The 27,571-nt window shown below is 37.0% G+C and overlaps 2 protein-coding genes across 2 annotated transcripts in view; one reads left to right on the top strand and one right to left on the bottom strand.

The window, feature by feature from the left end:
* LOC5573643 (neural cell adhesion molecule 1-B) overlaps positions 1 to 27,571 on the bottom strand; it is a 1,425,452-nt gene that overhangs the window by 1,264,432 nt on the left and 133,449 nt on the right.
* On the top strand, positions 11,465 to 27,415 carry LOC5563863 (proton-coupled folate transporter). The gene is made up of 8 exons (XM_001648127.2): positions 11,465 to 11,610; positions 11,673 to 11,904; positions 11,974 to 12,087; positions 25,631 to 25,879; positions 25,939 to 26,402; positions 26,876 to 27,002; positions 27,076 to 27,232; positions 27,295 to 27,415. Exons 1-8 carry the CDS (start codon positions 11,482 to 11,484, stop codon positions 27,317 to 27,319), a joined length of 1,497 nt encoding a protein of 498 aa, XP_001648177.2. The 5' UTR covers positions 11,465 to 11,481; the 3' UTR covers positions 27,320 to 27,415.

Consider the following 27,571-nt stretch of genomic DNA (forward strand, 5'->3'; position numbering starts at 1 on the left):
TATGTTGCTGCAACTGTATGACCCACTGTCAAAGTTCGTTGCAGCAACACTATATTTCTTCGCATGTTTTGAATGATCTCGGCAAGTGTAGTGATTAAGTGATTGTTATTTTTTCGAATTGTGTGGCTGTGGGGGAAATATTTCTACGATTTTTGGGCAATAGTCGTAGTGAGAAACAGCAGAATTTTCAAAATTTTAGTACCGGAAGAAATGAATATTGATGTGGTATTCCAGTTATAATTCGCACGAAGAATTCCGGCAAAATTCTAAAATTATGAGGGGTTTCTGTCGGGGATTATTTTGAACAGCCATCGATATGTGAAAGGCATGTGGTAATTTATTCAAAGATTCTATACAGAATCCTTAGTTCCTCTAGTTGTTCTACTTTTAAGTTGTTCCAGAAATCCATGTTTTATTGGGATTTCATCAGATATTCTTTCTGCGCTTCTACCAGAAATTTTTTATCAATAATTCCCCTAAAAATTTATCAAAAGATTCAACCGGAAATTTCATCGGGCACACCTTCAGGTGGCATTCTTTCAGAGATTCCTCCAAAGGATCCTCTACTGATTATTCAGGATTTCCGAAGATCAATCCAAAAATTCCTCAAGTGACCAGGGCTTTTCAGGACTTCCTTCTAGAACTCCTCGTTAAATTTAAGTGGTTCATCCAATACTTCCTTCTAGAATTCCAACAAAAAATCTTCAAAGGTTTATTAGGAATTCCTCCAGCAAAATTATTTAAAGATTTTTTTTTTTCATAGGAATAAGCCAGAAATAACCTTAGAGAATCCTCTAGGAACTCTTCCGCGGATTGCTTTAAAAGTTCTTCCAGAGATATATTAAGGAATATCGCTAAGAATTTCTCCACTGATTTTTTTGGTGATTCCTCCAAGGATTCCACAATAAATTGTTTCATGAAATTTCCCGAAAAATACTTCCGGGGATTCAACCTGAAGACATTCAGAGAAGTGCTTTGTTTAATCCTCTGAGTAAATGGAAGTGGAATCTCTGAAAGAATAATCTTTTAGAATTTTGTAGATGCCTTTCTGATGGAATACCTAAAGAAGAGAAACGAAGAATATCTTTTTTAATATTTCGCGGAATTCCTGTTTAATTCTATCGCGAAAAAAAAATCTTGTGAAATTGCAGAATTTTGTGATTAATTCCCTGAATTCCTCATAACCCTGAAAAATTCCAAGGGAAATCCTAGTAAAACCATTGAAGTGTTTTTCGGTAGAAGGGTGGTAGAATATAAACGGATTTAGACTGTTAATCGTATACTGCTACAAATTTGATCAGATCGGGGGCATAGCATGATAAAATCCCTCTAAACAAGCTCCAAACCTTGGGGACACTATTGCAATCGGAAGTTCGGGGATTGTTTATCGTGCCAGTAAAGTGAAACACCTACCCCCAATGGTAAACAAGCAAAACAAATTGATTCCATCATCGTTCTCTCTTTGGGGCTCTCGTTCGCTGCTCCTATTTATCAGACTTGTTACAACTTGCGATACATTGTCGATCATAACCCGCAACAGATGGGATGTTTTTCTTCGCTTACTTTGATCGTGCTTTAAAATAAAATGAGAGCGAATTCTGCATTGCCTGCTCCTGGTGTCCTGGGCACTTCGAAAGATATCGGCAAAGCTGTTCAGTAGCTCAAGGGCTACCGATTTTTATTGTCCACATTGTACATTTCGACAACGAAATATTTTGGGAAACAGGCCCCACCCTAGCGCTGGGGTGGCGTATGGTTAGTTCGTTGGTCGGAAGGACGAAACCGTGGCACTCCCGTGGAGCAAAAGTTCCAATTAATTCTCATGGTTCATGGAACCGAGGCGCGTTAGCTTCCGAGCGGTGCGCGTTTGCCGCATAAACATGATGATGTAGAAAAAAAGCGTTCACTTCACTTGCTTTCACGACCGGATAGAAGGGCACAGCCATTGATGGATGAAGGTGAATGTGTGTGTGTGAGTGTAGAAGTCGACGGAGTGTAATGAAAAACATCCGACAAAAACATTATCGTATCGCATTTCCAACCCCTTTCTCCGGAGCGATTGACGCGTTCGCTAATCCGGCCAGTTAGTCAACCAGTCTGTCAGTCAGTCAGTCAGTCAGTCTGCGTCAGAGAATGATTTGACTGGAGGCGTGTTTTCTTCGCTTGGTGGGATTTGTGGCATTAATGGGCGAAGAGGTATGAGTGAATTTTACACGATATGGTCACAAAACCACGCTACTACACCCTGTTAGCTTCTGGGCCACAAACAAACCGCAGCATAACCAATAAATTTGGCTTTTCATGAGAGTATGTCAGCTTTCCTCCATATCAGATACATAATATTAAAAAAAAGTGAATATGTCTCAAGTTTTACACGTCACACAGTGCTTTGAACATAAGGGACCGCGGGAAAAAAATCATAACTTACATTAAGCATAATGATGTCTATAGGAAAATTGACAGAAATTATTAGGGCTTCAGTGCACATTGTACCTTCGTGCCATGCGTCCACGAATTCTCTCTGCTCTTTTTTAAAAACTACCTAAAGCAATAAAACAGCACTTTTCAGTGCTACTAAAACAGTATTTTTCAGTAATATTTTTTTCTACTATTGATCCCTTTACGATCCTTGTTTGGACCCGTGCCTTCGATTTTTCGATGGACCCGTTGGCGAAAGCTAGCGGTGGTAATCCTTCTTGGACACCGTCTTGGGAAAAAACCTCTTAGAAGGTCTCGTCTTCTTTCGTTTATTCACTAAACATGGTTGCAACTACAAACAAAAGGAAGGGCGAATCTCTGAATTCACTACTTCCTTCCAAAAAAGTGGGATTTAAAACTGTCACTAAACGTGGAAAGAATGGAAGAAAGGACGTTTCTCCGGAATGCGAACTTTCTTCCAAAGGTGAAATGGATAATTATGATAAATGCATTGAAATGAGCAATCAGTTCGATGCTCTAGACAAATTTTCCGAACACCAAATTGAAGCAGTCTTTAGCGCAGACTCTTTGATTCAAGTGAGGAAGCAAAGAGTGCCACCTATCGTGGTCAGTTGTTCCGAATATGGGGGATTTAGGCAGGAGATCTTGAACTCCATTAGGGGAATCAAGGTTTTCATCCAAATCGCAAAGAAAGGAGACTGTCGCGTTTTGCCGGAAACTTTTAAAGATCGCGAACTTCTTCCCAAACATCTTGAAGAGAAGAAGCACAATTTTTTACTTATGACGACAAAACTGAACGTTTGGACGTGCGTCCAGTGAAGGTAGATACCGATAAGTTCATATGCGCCAATTGCGGGGGCAATCATAAGTCAATTTTTCGGGCTTGCCCTTCTCGTAGGCGAATCGTCGAGGCTCGTGCCAGTCAGATGAAAAGTAATATCCGTTACGATAACGGTCGTTTCCGGAATTTGCCTGGTAGAGTTTCGAACAATGCTCATTTTTCAGTTAACGATCGCTTGATTAGGAATCATACCCATCAGTAAAATCATAATTATACTCATTCACAAACTAATTTTAAGCCGTCGGGTAGCCGTTTGAATCTCTTAATGTCGAATGTATCTACCCACGGAAAATCCTTTGCCGATATCGTAGCAAATAATTTGAACTCCTCCCCTATTCGTACTATGAGTACCTATTCTACTTGTTTCAAATCAATTGGAAAAAAAATCCTACCGCCACGGGTAACTCCTACTCCGCATCTTCGTCTACCGAAAATTCTAATGGGAAATCATCAGATAATGTACCCATTTCAAGTGATATGACTGCCTCTGATTTTAATTTTCTAACTGAACAATTGAATCTAATGATTGATGCAATGTTCAAAGCCACCACTATGACTGAAGCAGTCCAAGTTGGTGTAAAATTTGCAAATCAAATTGTTATTGGATTACGTTTTTCTAATGGATCCAAATAATAATTTTAAATATTTTAAATCGGAATGCTCGTTCTCTGAATGCTAAAGAGGATGAGCTGTTTAATTTTCTTACAGCTAATAACGTGCATATAGCAGTTATTACTGAAACGTATTTGAATCCTGGATCTAAACTCAAAAGAGATCCTAACCTTTTTGTTTATCGTAATGATCGACTTGATGGGGCATGTGGGAGAGTTGCAATCATCATTAATAGGCGTAATCTTTAGGTGTTTCAGTTGAAACACAGTTTGGCAAATACACTTTCATAGCTGCCTATTTGCCTTTTCAATGCTCTGGACAGCAAGTTAATTTGCTCCAAACTGACTTGCGAAAATTGACTCGCAATAAGTCAATTTTTTTGACATTGGTGACTTTAATACCAAACATCGGTCATGGAATAATTCCCAGAGTAATTCCAACGGCAGAATTTTATTTGATGAGTGCTCTTCGGGATATTCAGGAATTCAATACCCGATTGACGATTGACTTGGTCTTAACTGACTCTAGTCATCTTTGTAGCCAACTGATTACTCATGCTGATTTTGATTCTGATCATGTCCCTGTTACATTTCTTTCTTCAGCGATTCTCAATCCTATCAGCTCCACTTTCAATTATTTTCGAGCCGACTGGAATATATATGAAACTAGAGGGTCTTGTATCCCGGACTCGAAAAAATCCCGGGATTCGGGATTTTATTTTAAAAAATCCCGGGATTTCCCGGGATCCCGGGATAAAAATGAAATGCTTTAAAAACGACTATAGAACTATTAGAACGGATTTTTAAGCAATGTGTAGTTTTATAGAGCAGATTCAAAATAACCAAACCTGTTTTAGATAGATAAGTTGAATTATAATAAAATAAAAAAAAAACAATGTTATCTTAGATTTCATTCATCAATATTTCACCTAACTGCAGTCAAAGTAAATGGGTATTTATTACAGTTAATTTGAAACTGAAAATCAATCGTGATGAATAGGATTTTTTTTATCTCTTTTAAAGAGATTTTGAGCCTTACGAAAAAGTCGTCATTATAACTTCAAATGCCATAAGTGACTATCTTGGGGATAGAATTCGATCCCAGGTCCTCGGTGTGAGAGATGAGTGTTCTAACACCTACATCTGTTCCTGGTTCTAACACCTACACCTGGTCCCCCATGCATAAGATATAGATATAGATGATACCAATCACTCTTAAATTTTGCCAAGAAATCTGCAACTTATTTACATTGTTGTTTCATATGGAATCTGCATGCTTTTAAATTATTGGCATGACAGCTACAGGACGGGAAAATTAAAACGACTACGGTAGCGTTTTTTTTTTCTCTTATAAGCAGGTGAAATCAACTCACCTGTAAAAAATCTGAACTATCGATAAAATATTATATGATGAAAAGTTCACCTACCAAAGCATTTGTTGACAAATCTCGCGTTGAATATCATACAAGCGTATCTGCAGTGATCGATTTCTCTTCGTTGATTCTCTTTTTTGATTAGTATACGAAGTTCAATCGATTTTGGTAACATTTTACGATAAAACTTGATGAAGGACAATCGACTGAATCGATAAATAGCAATCGAAAACAGTCGCCTGGCTAAGAGATTTACTAAACAGAAAATCGATGAAGAGAAATTGATCATTGCAGTTACGCCCTTATGATACTGAATTCGAGAAATGGAACAAAGCGTAAAGAAACCTGCTATACACTCAGGCAAATGGACTATCGATAAACATAGGAATCCCTTATGAAAATTCGCCACAAGGAATCGGGTTGAAATTCATAAATTTGCCTTATGAAACTGAGATTTGAAAACAAAAATAGTTTTCGCGGCAACCTGGAAACGAACCAAGGACCTTGCGATTGATAGGCTCGTGCGTACACCCCGCGCCTATCGACGCCTTGATGTAGAATGATGCTAAAACGATACATAAAGCGTTCGTATTGCGATAATTGTTCCTTCTTTCATAAGGCAAAATGTATGAATTTCGATAGTCCAGTTCGCTGCGTGTATTTCATTGAAAATTTTAAGTTCAGCATAAGTGGTATTGAACCACAATTTTATTGTGTAAGCTTATTGTGTAAGCTAAGTGTAATGATTAAAATACATTCTTGCATCAACAGTCACCAAAAAACATGTCACTTGTTTTGTGTCATTATTTGAAAATAATACAATAGTATTTTCTGGTTCAACATGCAATTTCGGGAAATCCGTATGTTGACTCTAATCTTGTTGTTAACATTTCTTTAGAAACTAAACTTGATATTGACAATACTCTTGAAACTTTAAAAAATTCCATTGTTGAAGCCAGGAGCATTGCAATTCCAAAATGTGAAGTAAAATGTGAATCCGTGATTATAGACGATGATCTGAAACCTTTGATCCGTCTTAAAAACGTGACGAGAAGGCTATTTGGATTTGCAGAAAGAAATCAAGAAACGTTTTGCACAATTAAGAAACAAAAAATTGAAATATAAAAGATTTCTCAATTGGACCCTGGCTCTAAGCCCTTTTGACAATTATCTAAAATTTTGAAAAAACCTCAGAAGCCAATACTGGCATTGAAAATGGAAAAAAATATAACTATCTAATTGCGAAAAAGCTCAAAAACTTGCTATGCAGTTTGAAAGCGCGCACAATTTTAGTTTAGGACTTACTAGTCCAATTGAAAATCAAGTTACTCAGGACTTTGAAAATATTCTAAATCAAGAGAACGTTTTCGAAAATGCCTGGGAGACTGATTTGGAAGAAGTGAGAACTATTATTAAAAAAAATCAAAAATATAAAAGCTCCTGGCGATGATGGAATTTTCTTCATCCTCATCAAGAAACTTCCAGAAAGTAGCTTATCATTTTTAGTTGATATATTCAACAAATGTTTTCAATTTGCATATTTTCCTGACAAATGGAAAAATGCTAAAGTTTTTTCCTATTTTAAAACCAGACAAAAATCCTGCAGAAGCTTCTAGCTATCGTCCAATCAGTTTACTTTCCTCCATCAGTAAACTTTTTGAAAAGGTCATTTTGAACAGATTGATGGCCCACATCAACGAAAATTCAATTTTTGCCAATGAACAGTTCGGATTCCGACATGTACATTCGACCACTCATTAACTTTTACGTGTAACAAATTTGATCCGTTCCAACAAATCTGAAGGCTATTCTACTGGTCTTGCTCTTCTAGACATAGAAAAAGCATTAGACAGTGTTTGTCATGAAGGTTTGATTGTAAAATTAAAAAACTTTAATTTTCCAACATACAATGTTAGAATAATTCAAAGTTATTTGTCAAATCGTACACTTCAGGTTAATTATCAGAACTCCAGATCTGAAAGACTTCCTGTAAGAGCTGGTGATCCTCAAGGCAGCATTTTGGGATCAATATTATACAATATTTTCACATCTGACTTACCTGAGTTACCTCAGGGATGTCAAAAATCTTTGTTTGCGGATAACACAGGCCTCTCCGCCAAAGGACGAAGTCTGCGTGTCATCTGTAGTCGATTGCAAAAAAGTTTGAATATATTTTTTTCATATTTGCAAAAATGGAAGATTTCTCCTAATGCTTCCAAGACGCAACTTATAATATTCCCACATAAATCAAAAGCTCTCTATTTGAAACCTTCAAATAGACATGCTGTCACGATGAGTGGGGTTCCAATAAATTGGTCAAATGAAGTTAAGTATCTAGGGCTCATGCTAGATAAGATAAGATAAGATTATCAAGCCAGTTTTGTGGACGGGCGATCGACGACAGACCAAATATTTATGTTGCGGCAGATCCTCCAAAAGCGTCGCGAATATCAAGTCCCTACGCACCACCTATTCATCGATTTCAAAGCGGCCTATGATACCATCGACCGCGAAGAGCTATGGAAGATTATGAACGAGAATGGTTTTCCCGGGAAATGACTAGACTGATCAAAGCTACGATGGATAGTGTGCAGTGCTGTGTGAAGATTCCGGGTGCTTTATCGGACCCGTTTGAAACACGCAAAGGACTTCAACAAGGCGATGGTCTTTCCTGCCTCCTGTTCAATATTGCACTAGAAGGTGTTATGTAACGGCGGGCTTCAACATGCGGGGCACGATCTTCAATAAATCCAGCCAGTTCATCTATTTTGCTGACAACGTGGACATTGTCGGAAGAACGTTCCAGGCGGTTTTTGAACAGTATACCAGGCTGAAACGTGAAGCAGATCGGGTTGGATTGAAGGTAAATATGTCGAAGACGAAATATCTGCTGGATTGATTAACCGAGCGCGATAGAGCTCGCATTGGCAGACACGTGATGATCGACGGGCTGAGTTCGATGTGGTGGACGAATTTGTCTACCTCGGATCATTGATAATGTCGGATAACAACTGCAGCAGAGAAATTCGAAGACGTATCATTTGTAGAAGTCGTGCTTACTACGGACTCCACAAGACCTTGCGGTCTGGTAAACTTCCGTACTAAGTGTACCATGTACAAGACGCTAATAAGACCGGTAGTCCTCTACGGGCATGAGACGTGGACAATGCTCGAAGAGGACCTGCAAGCGCTAGGAGTTTTTGAACGACGTGTGCTTAGGACGATCTTCGGCGGAGTATGTGAGAACGGCGTATGGAGGAGAAGAATGAATCACGAGCTTGCGCAACTCTACGGTGAACCCAGTATCCAGAAAGTTGCCAAAGCTGGAAGGGTACGATAGGCGGGACATGTTGTGAGAATGCCGGACAACAATCCCACAAAAATGGTGTTCCCCTCAAATCCGGCTAGTACAAGACGATGGGGAGCGCAACGAGCTAGGTGGTTTGACCAAGTGGAGCAGGATCTTGGAAGTGTGGGGCGATCGAGAAATTTGAGGTTAGTAGCCATGGACCGAGTTAGTTGGCGTAACATTGTGGCGCAGGTCATGTCCTGAAGGACGTAGAGTGAGCAAAAGTCAAGTATGCTAGATAAAATTTAACTTTCAAAAATTACATTGAGGGCATTCAAGCCAAATGTAACAAATATGTAAAATGTCTCTATCCCCTTGTTAATAGAAAATCAAAAGTTTGTAGTAAGAACAAGCTCTTGATATTCAAATAAATTTTCAGGCCAGCCATGTTGTATGCTGTACCAATATGAACTAGCTGTATTAATACCAGGAAGAAAGCTCTGCAGAGAATTCAAAATAAAATTTTGAAAATGATTCTAAAGCTTCCTCCCTGGTATAGAACCAATGAGTTACTTAGAATATCCAATGTTGAAACATTGGAACAAATGTGTCGCAACGACACATGTTGAAACATTGGAACAAATGTGCCCACTACAATAATTTCAGGCAAAAATCGTTACAATCTTCTATTGCCACGATTAATGCGTTATATGTTTAGGTTAAGTAAATTGTAAACGTGTTTTTTTCTTTTATAAGCTGGTGAAATCAACTCATCTGTAAAAAATCTGAACTGCTACGGCAAATGAAATGTAATATGTTGTTAACAAAATTTTAATAAAATCTTAAATTTGTTTTATCAATTTAGGATGATAGTGTTTTCTAATAACACAGAACACCAAGATATAAGAAATGAATGTAATGTTTGGAATAAAATTAATAAAGAAAAAAAAACTCCATACATTCGTATTTCTGTTGATGCCTTTGAAATCTTGAGCAGTTGCACAAGCCGGCCATTGCGACAGTCATGTTTGGATTTCGATATGTTTCACTCTAACTTCACGTTTTCACAGTTGATATAAATACACTTCAAATAAGAATGCATCCATAAATAGCATGCATCCATTCTACATATCTAATTCTTTATTCTCCGTTTCGTAGATTCTACACGAAATGCTCATCCATAATCAAGTCTTTTTTGTGTGTCTGGATGCACCATTCTTATTGATAAAATAAAAATAACTTTGCTGTTGTCCGGGCCACTTGTCGGTCAAGTTTTGAAAGGAAATTTCCTTGACTTCCCAGGGCATAAATTATCACCGTGCATTCCACACACGACATACGAATACAAAAATAGCAACAATGGCAAACACGGGTTTCAGCTAATAACTGATCTCTAATCTTAGCAGAAGAAGAAAATAAAAGTATTATAACTGCAAGAAGAAGATAATGATATATTGTATATATTAAAAAAATGATGAAATGAAAGTTGGAAAATTTGTCTTGAAAATTATATAAATGTTCTTCAGGTTTAAACGATATTAGAACTTCTTCTTTTTTCTATTCAGTTTACCGTATCCATACGAATAAAGCCTTCTCTTTTTTCTCAATGATTTAAGAACATTCCACTTTCTTAAGACAATGTAGAAATTTTTTTTGGTCGTTATAAAAAATGCTCTACGGTACCGAGAATCGAGCCCAGACGCATTCCACTTGATTTGCTTCCTATCCGCACGATGGAAAAATACATGGTGCAGAGCCACTTGGGCACTTCCATGATTCACTTTGGCATGGGGGTTTTTCTTGGCCGAATTGTCTGAAACTTTGCAATAAGAAGCGCATCAGTACGATGCATATTTTGTCCAAAAACGAGCACTCTAGCTTTCAAAAAACCCCACTGCCGAAATGAATCAAAAGTGCCAAGAATGGGGTCCGGCTCCCTAATCCCTGTCGGTAAATTATATAATCATTCAATAAAATTAGAATGCTTTGATTGGTTTTTAACCGACTTGGAGTTCTTAATCGGAGAACGTTAAAACTAAACCGGTCTCATCGCGCTTTCAATCAAAGCAGTCGGTTATCACCGCATTTTTATGTTCACTCTCTTCAGGAAGACGCGACCAAACAAGTTTTGGGTGTACCTCATTTACGGATACCGTGAAACGGGGTATCTTCGATGATGCGGGTTACTTTGATAATGTAAGGCACACAACTTACTAAACGAAAAAATATTCTTCTTCTTCTTGGCATTACGTCCTCATTGGAGCAGAGTCTGCTTCTCAGCTTAGTGTTCTCATGAGCACTTCCACTGAGAGCTTTCTTTGCCAAAGTAGCCGTTTTTTTTAAAAAAAGAGAGAGTAGTGCCAAAGTAGCCGTTTTTGCATTGGTATATCGTGTGGCAGGTACGATGGTACTCTTTGCCCAGGGAGTCAAGGGAATTTCCATTACGAAAAGATCCTAGATCGAAAATGTACTCGTTTAAAACATATAAAATACATATCTTAAAGGCAGAATGCAGAAATAATTAGATTTTGACCCAAAAATAAATTAAAGTTACACCGTTTTACGGTACCATACAACGGGGTGGAATGGGTCACCCAACAAACATAGATCTTAAAACGAAAATGTTCGTCGACTGAACAAGCTACACCATATATCGATGAACCTGCTTAATATTCTATTCGTCTCAATAAGTAAATATATGTAAATTAGATGTTTTAATGAGATAGGTCAAGCAGAGCAATGTCACTCCATTCAACGGCATTTGTTAAATCCACATATCTCACGGTCCGAAGCCATACGTTAGCAATGATAACCACTTCCAACCATGTTTGGTGGATCAGTCTATCAGGAAAGCGTTGGCGGTTAGAAAGGATAATCTCGATTTAGTCCTCAAAGGAAGTAGTGTCCAATCGTTCCTAGATAATCAGAATGGTTCAAGTGATTCAAACATGGACCAAGAAAGTAATATCCAACATTACGATCGAACCGGTACTCATATTTTTCCTCTTCGGGTATGGCGTTATCTTTGCTGGATTGAAAAACTTTGAACTTGAAAAGGTTTGGATTTTAGGATTACCATTATTGTTGGACCTGTTGATAATAATTATTTGTCACTTCAGGCATGTGCAACCAAATCGACCAATGATTTGAAGGTGTGCGGAATTTTTCCTGAGTTGGAGGGTAGTGATGTGTGCAAAAAACTGTTTGCTGAAAATTCGACCCAACCGTCTCCGATGGCGGAAGGCGTAAATTATACCGCTGAAGAAATCGAACACTATCGAATGGTTTGTGCAGCGAAAGATGAAGCAGTTGTTAATTTGACAGTTTTGGACTCATATAGAAACGTTATAAGTTTGTAGAATTTTGACATTGTGTGAAAAGGACTTATGAGTAAAGTAATTTGGAAATATTGCATTGCAGCTGGATTGATAGAAGTCGTTATATTGCTGTTTGCCGGTAGCTGGAGTGATCGGGTGGGACTGAGGAAGCCTTGCATTTTAATTCCGATAGCGGCTGATACTATTAGTTTGCTGGGTGAGTATGACACGATCATAAATTGGTACATCATCAATGCATAACGATCCGAATCAAAACGAGCAGGACATAATTTTTTGACTTGTTCTTGTTGACTTTGGACAATGTCCATTGTCATGTCTTCAGAGAAGTATTCTTGGTCAAACTCTTTTGTCAAAATGCCAAAATTCACTATGTTACAAGCTTCACAACCAGCGCACAGTGGCCGCATCCCATACAAATGCTGGCAAAAAGTGCAACTCTTACAAAAAACGTTCAAAAATGCTAATTATTTGACAAAACATGATTTCTAGAGGTGATTTGATAGCAATAATCGCAGTAACAGAAAATCGATATTTCCGGAACATTTGACAGAATAAGTTTAAAATAGCACATTTTTTAATTCAATCAATAAAATCCGCATTCAGATCAAAATCGAATGAAGCATCATTATTTCGATTCCAATTTGAAGTTCAATATCGTGGGCAAGCTCTAGATGGTACTTGAATCTATTGGGGAGCATATAATGGTAAAAAAAATGTGATATTCATAACAAGTAAGATGGTCTAACGGGCTAATTTGCAGTGTAACTAAAATATTTTTTCTCATCTTGACGCAAAAAAGTGCAAGTGAAGCGAATATTCTGGAATATTTGCCACACATTGAGGGGCAAATGATCATTTTAAAGCGTTTCCCAGATATCGAGCACTACCTTTGAAAAAACGACTTATATTTGAAGGAGCTCTATGTTATTCACTTCTTGACATTCTCAAATGGTAAACATGTCAAATATGGTTTGAAATATATTCAAAACAAAGCCTAAGGTATATTCTTTCGAATGAGACTAGTTGAGAAAGATTTGGTCATGATTTAGTACAGAAACTGCAATTTCTATAGAACAGCCTTCATGAAATTTGAAAAATTCAAAAGGGTCAATTTCAGCTGACATCTCTCCAGGTCACATGCTGTGAAAAATCGAATTATACACCGATCGATCTGAAACTTTGGGAAATTGTTATTCAGTACTGAATAAATCAAGAAAAATATTCGTGAGGGAATTTTCAAACTTCATTTTTTTTTACTTTTGACCAGCCTTTTGCCACTGTGCAGCGGCACGCAGTGCTTCGTGCCACATGCTCATCAGATGTTGATGGTGTGAATTGGGTGATGGGTTTTAAATACACTTGTTCTAAGTGGTTTAAGCTCATGGTGGACCCAAACAAATGTTTGCAGTCTAACAATTTTGTTTTCAGTTCAAATGAATGCAATGTTTAAAAATATTGTTGCAGAATTTGTGATTTTTATGGTCGAAAGATCACGAGGGAGGATGGTGGTTTGGAAATCCTAAAAGAATGACCACGTCGTTAATGGACAGTCTTTTCACAATGCGTCGAGGTAAAAATCAAATCTGAATTTAACCAATGCATTCAATGATTCTATTGATAAATAAATTGCTCGATAACTTTGGAGATACACACATTTTAACAAAAGTGTTCCTATTTGAGCTTCACTATTGAATTTCCTCAACATTCACATAATAAGTTTTATTTTGATGTTTTTTTTTAATTATGAGGTATTCAACACGAACATTTGTTTTCTTTAAGGCGCAAGAGAGAATGGCACAACAATCATAACTGAAAAAGCAGTTTTCTCCTTTTAAAACAACAAATTGATGAAAATAAAAACACACAGCCTTTTTATTTAGCAAATAAAAGAGCTGTGTGTTTTTATTTTCTTCGATTTGTCTAATTAAAAAGAGAAAACTGCTTTTTCAAATTTGACTTTTGCACCATTTTTACTTGGGCCTTAAAGACACCAGCACATTAATGCTTCCAGTTGACGGTTATGGTCTCTGATGGAAACACCACACTAGACAACGGACTATCATCCCAAACAACCAGAAGTCGCATCCCAGACAACCAGAAATCGCATCAAAGTTCACGTTATAACTCGTTTATTCATACTAATTACATCAAACCCGCAAAACACCGTAGATAAACTCGTCAAATTGATTAGTTTCCTTGCATAAAACACTTTTTTTCTGAGTTTATTTGTACATTTTGTTTCGTCCCGTACACTCGTACAAAGTAAGTCGAATCAATCCGTAGCAGCTGTCAAATCAACATTTGTTATCATTAGTTAAGTCGCATAAGATAACATGTTAGTTCGGGAGAATATTTATACACTCGCATTGTATGTTATTAATCATCTCACGCATATCGCCTCCACTTTTGTACGTAGACGGCCTTTTCGCGACATCTTATAAGTGAAATATTGTATGTACAAAGCCTCCAGGTGATTTCGTTATGCGTTATTTTGGTTGTCTGGGATAACAATTTACATAAAAAGCTGTTCACTTGTGCGAATTACATCACACCCGCACAATATGGTGAATAAAATCGTTTGATTGATGAATTTCCTCGCATAGAATGCTATTTTCTGAGTTCATCGATGCATTTCGTATCGTTCCGTATAAACGTACAAATGAAGTCGAATCAAATTAATTTTGTTATCATATATAAAGTCGCATAGAAGTACAGATTAGTTCACTATAAAATCTACACACTCGCATTACATGCGTGTATCGCCTCCACTTTTGTACGCATAAGGCCTTTCGCCGACATCTTATACAGAATCTTTGCACAAATAAGCATCGCATAACGCAAAAGGTAATTTCGTTATTTGTTTATTCTGGTTGTCTGGGATAACACAGACAGAATACGTTCCTGACAAAACGTTTTCGGACTGACGCGGGAATCGAAGCAACATCGATGCGGCTGAATGCTTGGTAATACTAACCGCACGGGCACTTGTAATGATTTCAAGCCAGTATGAATTTGAGACAGCCCTCCTGGACCTGGGACATACCAAAGTCATAAATCCATACCTGCCGTTGAATAGAAAACCAATATTGAATTATCAATTTTACCGTTACGTAATAATTGAACGCTGCCAAACCTTTCAAAAACTGAAATGTATCGTGTTTCGAAGGCCTCTGGATAAAAGGGGCTATTGCTGTTCTATTTTTTTCTTGAAAGTTCAGAAAATTTTACGTTTACTGTCAAATTTTCAGCGAGATATGATTTTTAGTTTTTGAGATATATTTTTTTGAAAATAAAAAACGGTCAGTTTTTATCGGCACACACTGTAGGGCTCAGCGCATAAGATTTTTTATTTTCAAAATATCATAACTTTTGATCAGCTTAACCGATTTCCAATCTGTTTTATGAAATGAAAGCTTAAAATTTCAACTTTTCAAAAAAAAAACTCCGAAAAAAACATTTTATAAGAAACTATATAAAAATTTCCTAAAAAACTTGAAAATAAAAAAAATAGTGTTTTATATTGTTTCTGAAAAGTTGAAATCCTAAGCTTTCGTTTCATAAAAAGAGATTGGAAATCGGTTGAGCTGTTCAAAAGTTATGATTTTTATTTTTAATAAGAAATCTGATGCGCTTAGACCTACGGTGTAGGCCGATAAAAAATGACTGATTTTTTATTTTCAAAAAAATATATCTCAAAAACTAAAAAACATACATCGCTGAAAATTTTACAGTAGACTTAAAATTTACTGAACTGAAAATGTGAACAGCAATAGCCCCTTTTGCCCCAAGGCCTTTTTTTTCTATTTTTTATGTAAAAAAAAATGTTGTGAAATTTTATATTTTTCTTGTAAAGTCAAAACCTTTAGCTTTCATTTCGTCCAAATTGAAAATCGGTCAAGCGGTTCAAAAGTAATGATTTTTTTTAATGAAAATTTGCAAGGTCACGATTTTTCTGATCACCCTATTTCGGAAATGATCACCCTAATCAAAAAATTGAAAAACACGTGAATTCTTATTGCGGATAAGGAACAAAATAGCAAATTTTCACGGAATTCGGTGACCCACTAGATCGGTTTTTCATGGAGTGACTGTATACTGAAATGGTGTAGTATCGAAATCGAAACAAGATCTCCAATAATAAATTGTGGACTTCCTGGCCATGCGGTTAGTGTTACCAAGTATTTGACCGCATCCAGTGAAGGTAAGTTGCATGCTAGTCCGTTGTCTAGTGTGGTGCTTCCTTCAAAGGACATAATCGTCCACTGGAAGCATGTACGTGTCGGTGTCTTTTTTTTTTTTTCAAAAGATAATGTTTATGTCGTTCCTACCACACTGTGTCATATATCAGAATTGCCCATGAAATATGGAAAGGCACTTCTAGTGGAAGGGGGTATTTTTTCACCCATGCGAATACTCGCATTTAACCGTGAAGATTGCTACGGGAATTCCTTAAGTGATTCCTACGAGAATTGGTATACGAAGATTCCTCCGGGATAGAGTTACCATATTTGCTCCCACTGCAAAGAGTACATTTTTTCAACTCTGTAAAAGAGCACCTAAGAGTACACTTAGCCTACCTTGAAAATTTTTAAATGCACTACTAATTTATAATTTCGACTTTTTCTTGCAAAAACTGTTTGATTCTTAAGGCCCAAACGTAATTAATGCGGAACGGCAACGGAAAGCGGAACCGTTTCGCCAGCATGAAACACATCGTCCTGACTGAGCTGTCAACGAACGAATGTGAACCAAGTCTGAGTCGACAAACATGCTTAGTTCATGCTGGTGAACCGGTTCCGCTTTCCGTTGCCGTTCCACTATCATTGCGTTGGGGCCTTTAATCACAGCCACTTTTCCTACATTTCAATTAAAATTAAGTTTTTCAAGGGAGACACTATTCTCAACTTTTCATCAGATATTTTACGAAATTTAACTCTTATTTTTCTCATGCTTACTATATTGAACATTGACTCTAGGTGAATCGATTTTTTCAATCATTTTTTTTTATTATATTTACTATACCAAAAGTCATTCGATTTTTTAAAATAATATTGTCTTTCAAATGAGGTTTGTTGATAAATTCTTAAGAAAATGTAGAACAATTAGAGTTTGTGAAGGAACCAGAAGAACTGAGGAGAGTGAAACGTAGATCTTAATAGAACCTCAAGCATTGTCTTCGATTTAAGTTTTATTAGGGACTTTTGAAAACATTATGAAGCTTAGAAACTTGATTAATTTAATAGTTTATTTTTTATGATTCCCATTCTATACTTCAATCTGAAACCTTTTCATTCTCACATCTTTGTTCATAAAAAATGCATCGCCAAAATGACGTTTCTATAAAAAAAGTTTGATAAAAAAAGTTGCTTCAATAAGATTAAATTGTTCAAAACAAAGTGATTTTGAATTTTGGCTGACTTTTTTTAATTGAAAATAATTAGTAGGTTGATTGTGTGCCAGTTTTTGTCGAAAATCGGTAAATTATCTGTGTTATCCTGAGAAAAGGTTGATATGGTTTCTTCAACAAGTTATTCGATTTGATCATCAGTAATAACCAGGCATTGCAGAATACGCTCTCATTTGAGTATGAAGCTCTCTTAATTTTCTCAGGATTCAATCCTTGGTAATAACTGAAAAAGAGTACACTTGAGCCCGTTTAGCAAAAAAGAATAGTACACAAATTTTTAAGGCAAAAAAGAGTACCGTAATCCGGGGTAACATTGATCATTTTTTTGAATATTTCTTAAATATTTCGTTCGAAACTGCAAATGTTGTAAATTTTATATTTTTAAAACAAGTACGGTCACTTATAGCTCGTAACTATGTACTGTATTTTGTTTTTTGAATGATTTAAGCATGTTTAATAAAATGTCTTAAGCGATTTTTTGATTTAGCTGATATGGGGTAACATTGATCACCTATGTAAACAATGTTCGGTGATATTGAAAATGTCGTTACTTACTTAAAGCATGGCACCCGAAGCCGAATGTGAAGGCCAAACGCTTACAAGTCATTAACTTTTTGAGTTATTTTAAAATTAAAACACCTCGAACCACGGAATACGCCTAAAGGTAGGCAATTTCTTAAGGTAATTCTATATTCTTAACAGTAATTCGTTAATGTTGCCTAATTGAGCATCTTATGAAAGTTTTGACAACAGAATCGTTTTCGGCAATGCCGTTTTAAGTAAAAACCGCATTTTCCTTTCTCATATCGTTTGCAGCACTTATGTGAGACATGTATGTTTGGTAGGGTCATCATTACCCATTGAAATAATTGTTTCGAAAATTTGACAAATTTACGCATAAGGTTAACACAATTCACGCAAAAATTTTCATTTTCATTAGCTTATGAATACAAGAAAGAGAAGCACCATTAATGATTTGGAAATGTTCCATTAATAAATGACGATACGAACTTTTTACGAGATGTGGCATTCCGATCAATGTTATCCCGCTGATCAATGATACCCCGGATTACGGTACTTGTATTCTAAAAAGAGTACGTCTGGTAACCCTACTCCGGGAGTTCATCGAGCTATTCATGCAGGGGCTCATCCGGAAATTCCTCTAGGGATTCCTATAAGAATTCTACCTAGGATTCCTCTAAAAATTCTTCCTGGGATTTCTCCGGGTATACCTCCAGTGATTGCTCCTGGAATTTCTCCAGAGTTTCATGGCATACCTGGAATATCCCTTTATTGATTTTTCTAGGAGTCCCTTTAGTATCTTTTTCAAAGGGATTCTTCCAGGAGTCTTTTCAGAAATTCCTCTAAGGGTGAGTCCCTTCAGGAATTCCTTCAGGAGTTATGCCAGGTATTCCTTCGGGATTATTTGCAGGGATTTCTTAAGGATATCTTCTGGGAAATCCTCTATAACATTCTTCTGGAAACCCTTCAGAGATGCCTACCGGAATTGCGTCGATGATACCGCCAGGAATTTCCTCAGTGATTCCTTCAGGGAGTCGCATTTTAATTCCCTCCCCTCCAGAATTCATCCTGAAATTTTGCGATTCTCTTAAGACATTCCTCCTGGAATAACTCCAAGGATTCATCCATGCAGAGATTTCCTCCTTCGTGGTGTTTGAATGCATTTCCTCCAAGGATTTCACCAGTGGTTCTTTTAGAAATACCTAGAGAATTTTTCAGTATTTTATTTTCCACGATTTCTTCTAGGAATACCTCTTGAACATTTCACAGAAATTATTCTAGGGATTTTTGCAGTAACTCAGTCCTCTATGTAATCTTGTTGGAGTTGCTTCAAAGATTTTCCCTGTAACTCCTACAAGATATTCTTCAGAGATTTCCTGCACCTGAAGGAATTCATGAAGGAACTTCCTAAGGAATTTCTGTAAAAAATCCTGGAGGAATTCCTAGAGAATCTCCTTGAGGATTGCCTAAAGGAACACCTGTAGGAATTCATGACAGAACTTTAGAAATATTTCCTGAACGAACTCCTGGAGAAATCTTGGAGAAATTCCTGAAGGAGCTCCTGGAGCAATATTTAGAGGAACTCCTGAAGTAATCCCTGGAAATACTCCTTGAGAGAGTGCTGGAAGATCTTCTGAAGGAATTCCAGAAGAATAAATCCTGAATGAATTCCTGAAAGAACTCCTAGAGAAACTCTCTAAAGCATTTCTTGGGGAATTCCTGAAGGGACTGCTGGAGCAATTAGAGAAGGAGCTCCTGGTTGAATTCCTGAAAGGATTTCTGGAGGGATTCCTGGAGAAACTTCTGAAGGATCCCATGGATGATTTACTGAAGGAACTCTTGGAGGGGTTTTTGAAGGAACTCTCTGGAGCAATTCCTGGAGGAACTCCTGTAAAAAGCCCTGGAGGATTTGCTTGAGCAATCCCTGGATTTGCTTGAGCAAACTCCTGGAAAAATCCATAGAAGAACTCCTTGAACTCCTGGAGCCATTCCTGGAGAAATTTCTGAAGGAGTTTTTAGATGAACTCCTGGAGTAATCTCTGGAAAAACTCCTTGAGAATTTCCTGGAGGAACACCAGGAGGAATGCCTGGAAAAGTGCAGGAAGAACTTTTGAAGGAATTCCAGAAGGATAACTCCTGGTTGAATTCGTGAAAGAACTCCTTAAAAAATTCCTTGAGCAATTCCTAAAGGAGTTTCTGGAGGAATTTCAGAAGGAACTCTCTGGAGGAATTCCTGAAGGAACTTCTGGAGAAATTCCTGAAGGAATTTCTGAAGAAACACTTGGAGGAATTCCTGAAGAATCTCCTGGAGGAACTTCTTAAGATACTCCTGGAGGAACTTCTTAAGATACTCCTGTAGAAATCCATGGAGAAACTCCTGGAGCAATCCTTGGAAGAATTCCTGGAAAAATCCTTGGAAGAGCTCCTTGAGTAATCCCTGGAGTCATTCCTAGAGGAATTCCTGAAGGAGTTTCTGGAGGAATTTCAGAAGAAGCTCCTGGATGAATTCCTGAAAGGATCTCTGGAGGGATTCCTGATGGAACTTCTGGAGGAATTTCTGAACGATCCCATGGAGGAAACTCCATGGGATGAAGGAACTCTTGAGAGGATTCTTGAAAGAACCCTCTGGAGGAATTTTTGAAGGAACTCCTGGAGGAACTTCTTAAGATACTCCTGGAGGAATTCCTGAAGGAACTCCTGTAAACATCCCTGGAAGATCTCCAATTCCTGGAGGAACTCATGAAAAAATCCATAGAAGAACTACTTGAACTCCTGGAGCCATTCCTGGAGAAATTCCTGAAGGAGCTCCTGGACGAATATTTGGAGGGACCCCTGGAGTAATCTCTGGAAAAACTCCTTGAGAGTTTCCTGGAGGAATTTCAGGAGGAATGCCTGAAGAAAGTTCTGGAAGAACTTTTGAAGGAATTCCAGAAGGATAACTCCTGGATGAATTCCTGAAAGAACTCCTGGAGGAACTCTTTAAGAATTCCTGAAAGAACTCCTGAAGGGACTGCTGGAACAATTCTTTAAGGAGTTTCTGGAGGAATTTCAGAAGAATCTCCTGGATGAATTCCTGAAAGGATCTCCTGAGGGATTCCTGGAGGAACTTCTGCAGAAATTTCCAAAGGATCCCATGGAGGATTTACTGAAAGAACTCTTGGAGGGATTCTTGAAGGAACTCTCTAGAGGAATTCCTGAAGGAACTTGGAGTTATTCCAAAAAAAAACTAATGAAGGAATTTTCGGAAGAATTTCTGAAGGAACTCTTGGAGGAATTCCTGAAGAAACTCCTGGATGAACTTCCTAAGATACTCCTGTAGAAATCCATGGAGGAACTCCTGGAGCAATCCTTGGAGGAATCCCTGGAAAAGTCCTTGGAGGAACTCCTTGAGTAATCCCTGGAGTCATTCCTAGAGGAATTCCTGAAGGGACTGCTGGATCAATTCCTAAAAGAGTTTCTGGAGGAATTTCAGAAGAAGCTCCTGGGTGAATTTCTGAAAGGATCTCTGGAGAAATTTCTGAAGGATCCCAGGAAGGATTTACTGAAAGAACTCTTGAAGCGAACTCTTGGAGTAATTCCAAAAAGAACTGATAAAGGAAATCCTGAGGAAACTCCTGGAGGAATTTCTGAAGGAAATCTTGGAAGAATTCTTGAAGAAACTCCTGGAGGAACTTCTTAAGATACTGCTGTAGAAATCCATGGAGGAACTTCTGAGGCAATTATCATGGGAAGGGTTTATATAAAAATTATGAATTCCGCTTCGACTCCCTATTCGCTAGATGGGCGCTACATAGACCAATCACCAATAGGGCTCACATATGCAATTGCCTGCGTAGTAGTGCAATGTTGACAAAATTTTCTTTGTTTGCTGTGAGAACTGTCACAACATTGTTTTTATTTGCTGTGAGAAAGAAAACATAAGCAAAATTGCTGCGAAGCATTCACTTTCTTATTGGACTGACGTTGATCGAAAGCTCTAATATCGTCGTACAAACATCGATACGTTTTCATTCTGAGGAAATCGACTTGTGTAAGATTGATCGTGCGTTAGTATTCGTGGCAGTTTACTTGGAGACCTCTATGTAAGCTTCCAAACGTCAAAACTTTATAACAGCAAGATTCATTAGGCGGGAATTGCCTATAACTTGGCCATTATTTAACTTCCATAAAAACCTCATAGGGGGTTGTATACAAGACATGACTGCTTGACGTTAACTACGCTATATTATTTGTTCTGATTTCACGTGAAGATTCATGATTTCTTCATAATTTAGATTTTCTTGACTTTTCAGGCATGATATGCCATCGTAGCCACAAATATCTCTTCTTTGCATGTAGAGTTTTATGAGCGTGTCTTAACCACAGTGACGCGATTTCGTTAATATGTTTATATATTCCCACCTAGATTTGCACGACGAAAATCGCTGTGACTAAGACACGCTCATCATCGCATGCAGCGAAACAATAGCAAAATCACGGCGATTATTTGTCACTGTCGCCGTAAAAAACTTCGATTTGGGGAGCCTTTAAACGAGCCTTGCGTCCTCCACGTTATACGTTCCACCCAAAACCAAAGTACCTTAATACACAGGTACCGAATTTCCGCAAAAGTTTATGTTTCACTGAGAAAATAATAAACAAAATATAGTAATGAAGTTTTCTTCATATTGTATGGTAGCATCACTCCTTTATTTAATTTTCAAGGAATTTGGTCTTTAAACAAGTAGTTTAACAAAATCATAGTACAATTACATTATTCTCTTCGTTATCCACACCATGAAACTGGATACAAATAAGTTTAACATAAATTTCATGTGAGATGGTTTTGCTTCAAACCAGTTCCAAACGGAAGATTATCAATTTTGACAAGTGAAGAATAGTTAAACTGAGCGTTTTTTTCTGAAATATCGGAATACAGAATAAAAATTAAAAAAAAAATCATTATTACCACGGATGTGTTGGTGAGCCAATCTTCTGGAATCCAGTACCTGTGTATTAAATTACTTTGGGCACAAACAGCGCTGAGAAGCGTGTTCAAATGCAAACGAGAATGCGAATGTGCACAGTCTGGCGGCAAAGAAGAATGAAGGATGAGCGAAGAAGCAAGAATCCATCTGCTTTTATAGTGCGAAGCGGAACGCAAAAGAAGCGTGGAAAACTGATTGAACACGAGTGGTTGCGTAAGAAGGGAGTCGACATTTTCCCAATTTTCAATAGTTTATTGTTGATAATCAATAGTTTTCTCCATTCGAGTAATTTCGCAGAATTTTAGATTTTCAATTGTCACACGCCATATTGCCGTGAGATGTAGTTAACGTCAAAAAAATCAAGCACAGAACTTGATACGAGCTTTAATGATAATAAACATTGCCGAAGATCGCAAAGCAATTCGATGCTTGTGAAAAAACTTATAGGCCACTGCACTGTTTTGATTTTGTATGGGATTTTGACATTTACTGGCCTTGTTGTTCATCAACTTTATGGAAAAGTGAAAGAGAAGGAGTAAGGTTTGTGCAGAGCCCCATTAAGTCTTGACTATGGACCGATGCACGACTTCACTAATTTGACGTTTGAGCGGTGCCGAATAACACGGCACTGCTAAAACGTCAAATAGTGAACTCGTGCATAGGTCCATTCGGAAAATTTGTCCAGTTTTGTTATTATTGCCAATCGGTTTTCATTGAATTAAGGTACCCCGGGGCAAGTGGGACATAAAAAAACGATAGTTCAAACAAATTGTTCAATAAAATTTTCAAATGTGAATATTTCTCAAATCTAACAACATCATCACATTTTGGCAACATATTTGTTGGTGTATACATGAATTTGATCGAATAATTTCGAAATTGTGAAAAATTTAGAAGAAAGTTCTAGAATGAGCCATTAGAAGCAGTTACCTCGCTAAACGGGGCAAGTGGGACACATCCAGTTTCATGCGTCAATCCACATCAATAAGTCAATCATTACAATAAAAGGATTGATAAATCATAGATTTATAATTTTGAGTACATTTTTGATGTGCATAAGGGATCAATCATAAAATACGTAACGCTTTTGGAAGAAAACGTTTGTTTAATAGTATGTCACGTCACACTTAATATTTACTGAAAATTCCTCATTAAAAATGTAAAAAGGAATAAAACTTGTTCAAAATATATCATTTATAAATTATTAATTAAAAGTAGCCCATGAACTTTCAATAATTTACGAAATTGTAATATGTTCTGTTATTATTTATATGCATGGCAGAAAACCACTTAATGGGATGGAGTTGCTTTGGGTAACTACTAAATTTGGTAGAAATAACAAATAAAGTTCAATAAAATTAAAAAATAATCGTTCTCATGATGCATTTCAAATTTCATCCCAATCTTTGTTCAATTTTGAATTCGTATTTCAAAAAACAATAAAACAAAAAAAAAATAGAAGAATAACACATTTCTTCTCCCTCTTATGCAATTACGTAATTTGAGATTGATCTTTTTTGACAAAAATCATATGTTTGAATGTTAGAATGCTACTCTATGAGAAAATGTTTGAAACATGAAGGAAAACTTTTGATTATGGTGCTTGTTTTGATAGGTCCCACTTACCCCAGGTATGAACATATTTTAGGGTAAGTTAGATCATCAAACATTTCATATGAAATAAAAACAAAATACCGGTTATTCGTTAGCATCTTGTAATAATACCTAAAATTGTAGCTTACTGATGGATATTCGATTTATAACACATTTATTTTTTGCGAGCCAATGCCAGACGTGAAACGTGTCACAATTTATCATGCAAGTTGAAAATGGCGCTGAATTGACCTTTGTTACATGAGTGACATGGTAATAAAAATAACAGTATTTTTTATACTTAATACGTACCTTGTAATTGTATCTTCAACTTTCTAGACGAATACCCCCATGAAAAACTTTTCCTAAGTAAGCTATGACGGAACGTCCCACTTACCCCGGATTCTCACTTGCCCCGCGGTACCTTACTTTTTTCACAAGTGTCAGATTGCTTCGATGTCTTCGGCGATGTTCTTCATCGCAATGATGCCTATTGAGATCTGCGTTCAGATTTTTAATAGAGATCAAGATCGCAGGCGGTTTTTCATTGCAAAAATAAGTTTTTCCTCATCGAATCCCATATAAACTTTAAAGAGCTGGTGCTGAATTATAGTTTCACCGATCGAGCTGAAATTGTGTACGGTTTATATGGTTCAAAAATGTAATGTAAAGAGTGGACTTAAGCAAGAAGCTGAATTTTGTCCCAGCTTGTATGGCAATATGTTTGCTCAATTTGCCACATACTTCAAAGTTCACGTGAATAACAATACTTATCCACAAAGTTCATAATACTTATGATGCTCAAAAGTCATTTTTTGGTATTGTACCTATATTGCCATATAAGAGATATGAAGAATTTTGTGGAGAATGCAAGCATGTTGAAAAAATCGATTTAATCCAATTTAATTGTATAATTCAACGAAATTATATAAAAAATAAAAGTTTAAGTGCTATTTTGTATGATTGGTGGATTAGATCACAATAAAGTTTGATAAATCATACTTTAAATCTTATGAAAACATCAATGAAACCAGTGTTTTATACAACTTTGGTGACCTTTAGCTAGCTTGCGACGTGTTGCAACGTTTCTGAGAACGGCATTAGATCTAGCAAACTTAAATCTACTAGAGACACATAATTTGATCATTGAAACAGGCAAAAATGTCATTTTTGTTACGCTGTGTTATTCATCTTTCTCATAGTACTCATTCAAAAATTTGATTTCAACAAAAGGTCACTTTTGATTTTAGCACTCATTATCTGCGCCATCTTTATGCGTGAAATACCACTGGAAGTCACCGGAATCCTGCACCAACTGATCAGCGCGCTCGGAGGAGGAGGTCATCTGATTTTGACAGGAGTCTTCAGCTACCTTACGATCGTTACCACAGAATCACAGCGAACATTTCGATTTGCCTGTGCATCCATCGTTATATCTGTTATTCCCATAATCGCAAGGTTTTTCAGCGGGCATATATTCAAAGCCCTTGGTTTTCTAAGTGCGAATACCAGAAAACCAACTTGATGACCTTCTTTAATCCACTTCTTCTCATTCCAGAACTGTGCATCCTTTGTACAACAACACATTCAATTGCATTGCTCTATGGAATATTCGTATTGAAGGAGCCTGATTCAGATGCGAAAAACAAAACTGTCGCCAATCAAAACGAGCCTAATTCCTCTTCACCCACAAAGAAACTGTTTGACATGACTCTTGCGACAGATTGCATCAACGTGATAACGAAGAAGCGTGCCTTCAATATACGCAAAATACTTATGTTTACGTTCGTAGTATATTTCATAAACTTTGGAGCGGCAGCAGATACTAATATTGCCTTCAGTATTGCTCAATCTAAGTTTCACTGGGTCACAAATCTTGGCATATGGGGTGCATACGATGCTCTGACTACTCAACTCGGCACAATGCTCGCCATTGGCGTTTTGGGGAAACGTTTCGGAGTTTCGGACTATTTCATCTGCGCATTTTCAGTTTGTTTCACGTTGATAGCAAAACCGATCATGGTAAGAGGTATTTCTTTCACGCACTTTGAGCATTTCCAATGGATTCACTAGATTTTGGCTTACTGATTTCAAATCTGTTTTAAGAATTTTCGTAACAAGTTGATAAAACTTTTTAGAAAAAAAGGTTATATTCATGTTCGTTAAATAATTCACATTCATATTACAGTCAACTCTCAATAACACGGTATTGAAGGGACCATCGATTTAGGGAGGTATCGATTTGCAGAACACAATTCCAGCTCTTTATTCCAAAATCTTATCCATACATTGAAGTAAACATATTTTTTTCCAAATCGTGGTGTTCTTATCAAATGTTAAAAAAATCATGTTTTCTTACGGAAAAAAATCTTTATCTAACTGAATATCTGAATCCATGGCAAATGGCCATATCGCATGGTATACTGTTCCCTAGTCTGATAGTTCAGTTAATGTTTAGGTAATTTTCAATAACCGACCCTCATGTTTTATTTTAGGCTTATGCGGTTAGTACTCTCAAAGACCACTTTTTCTATGTAGCTACATCGATCGACATCTTCGACGGAAGTAAAACGGTGGCTATTCGTAGTATCGTTTCAAAATTGGTCGAACAAAACGAAATTGGTAAGACAAATGCACATTTCAATCTAATATTGTACAGATAATTGAAACGATGAATTACAACTGTTTTATCTAGGTAAAATCAACTCTCTTCTGGGGGTGATAGCAAGTGCACAGTCTATTGTATATCCAACAATATACAGTGTAGTGTTTCTACAAAGCAGAGATATTTTCATTGGCGCCGTATTTATGCTGGCCGAAGTCTTCCTTTTGGTTTCACTGGGATTATACATGTAAGTTGTTGAATGATTTTTTTGCTCCAGTCTTGAGTAATTTTTTTTTTTAATCGGTTTAGAGTATCATCATGTCCAGGAAGCTGATCAGCAGAAGAAGCAAAAATGAAAAAGAGGGAGTAGATAATGCTGCTATGGAAGTGACCTCTATGTGAATATGAATAAAAGCGATTCTGCAACTTACAAGTTTTGTTTTATTGACTTATTGACTGGGGAAAGTTCGCTAATAAGTCTGATTAAACATGGACTCAACAACACCGGAGAGTTATAAAATATAAAAGTTTTGGAAATAATATCAAATATCTACTTCTTCCTTCCTACTGGTGCCAGCACGGCATC

The sequence above is a fragment of the Aedes aegypti genome, chromosome 2 (genome assembly GCF_002204515.2).
Source record: "Aedes aegypti strain LVP_AGWG chromosome 2, AaegL5.0 Primary Assembly, whole genome shotgun sequence".
Lineage (NCBI taxonomy): Eukaryota > Metazoa > Arthropoda > Insecta > Diptera > Culicidae > Aedes > Aedes aegypti.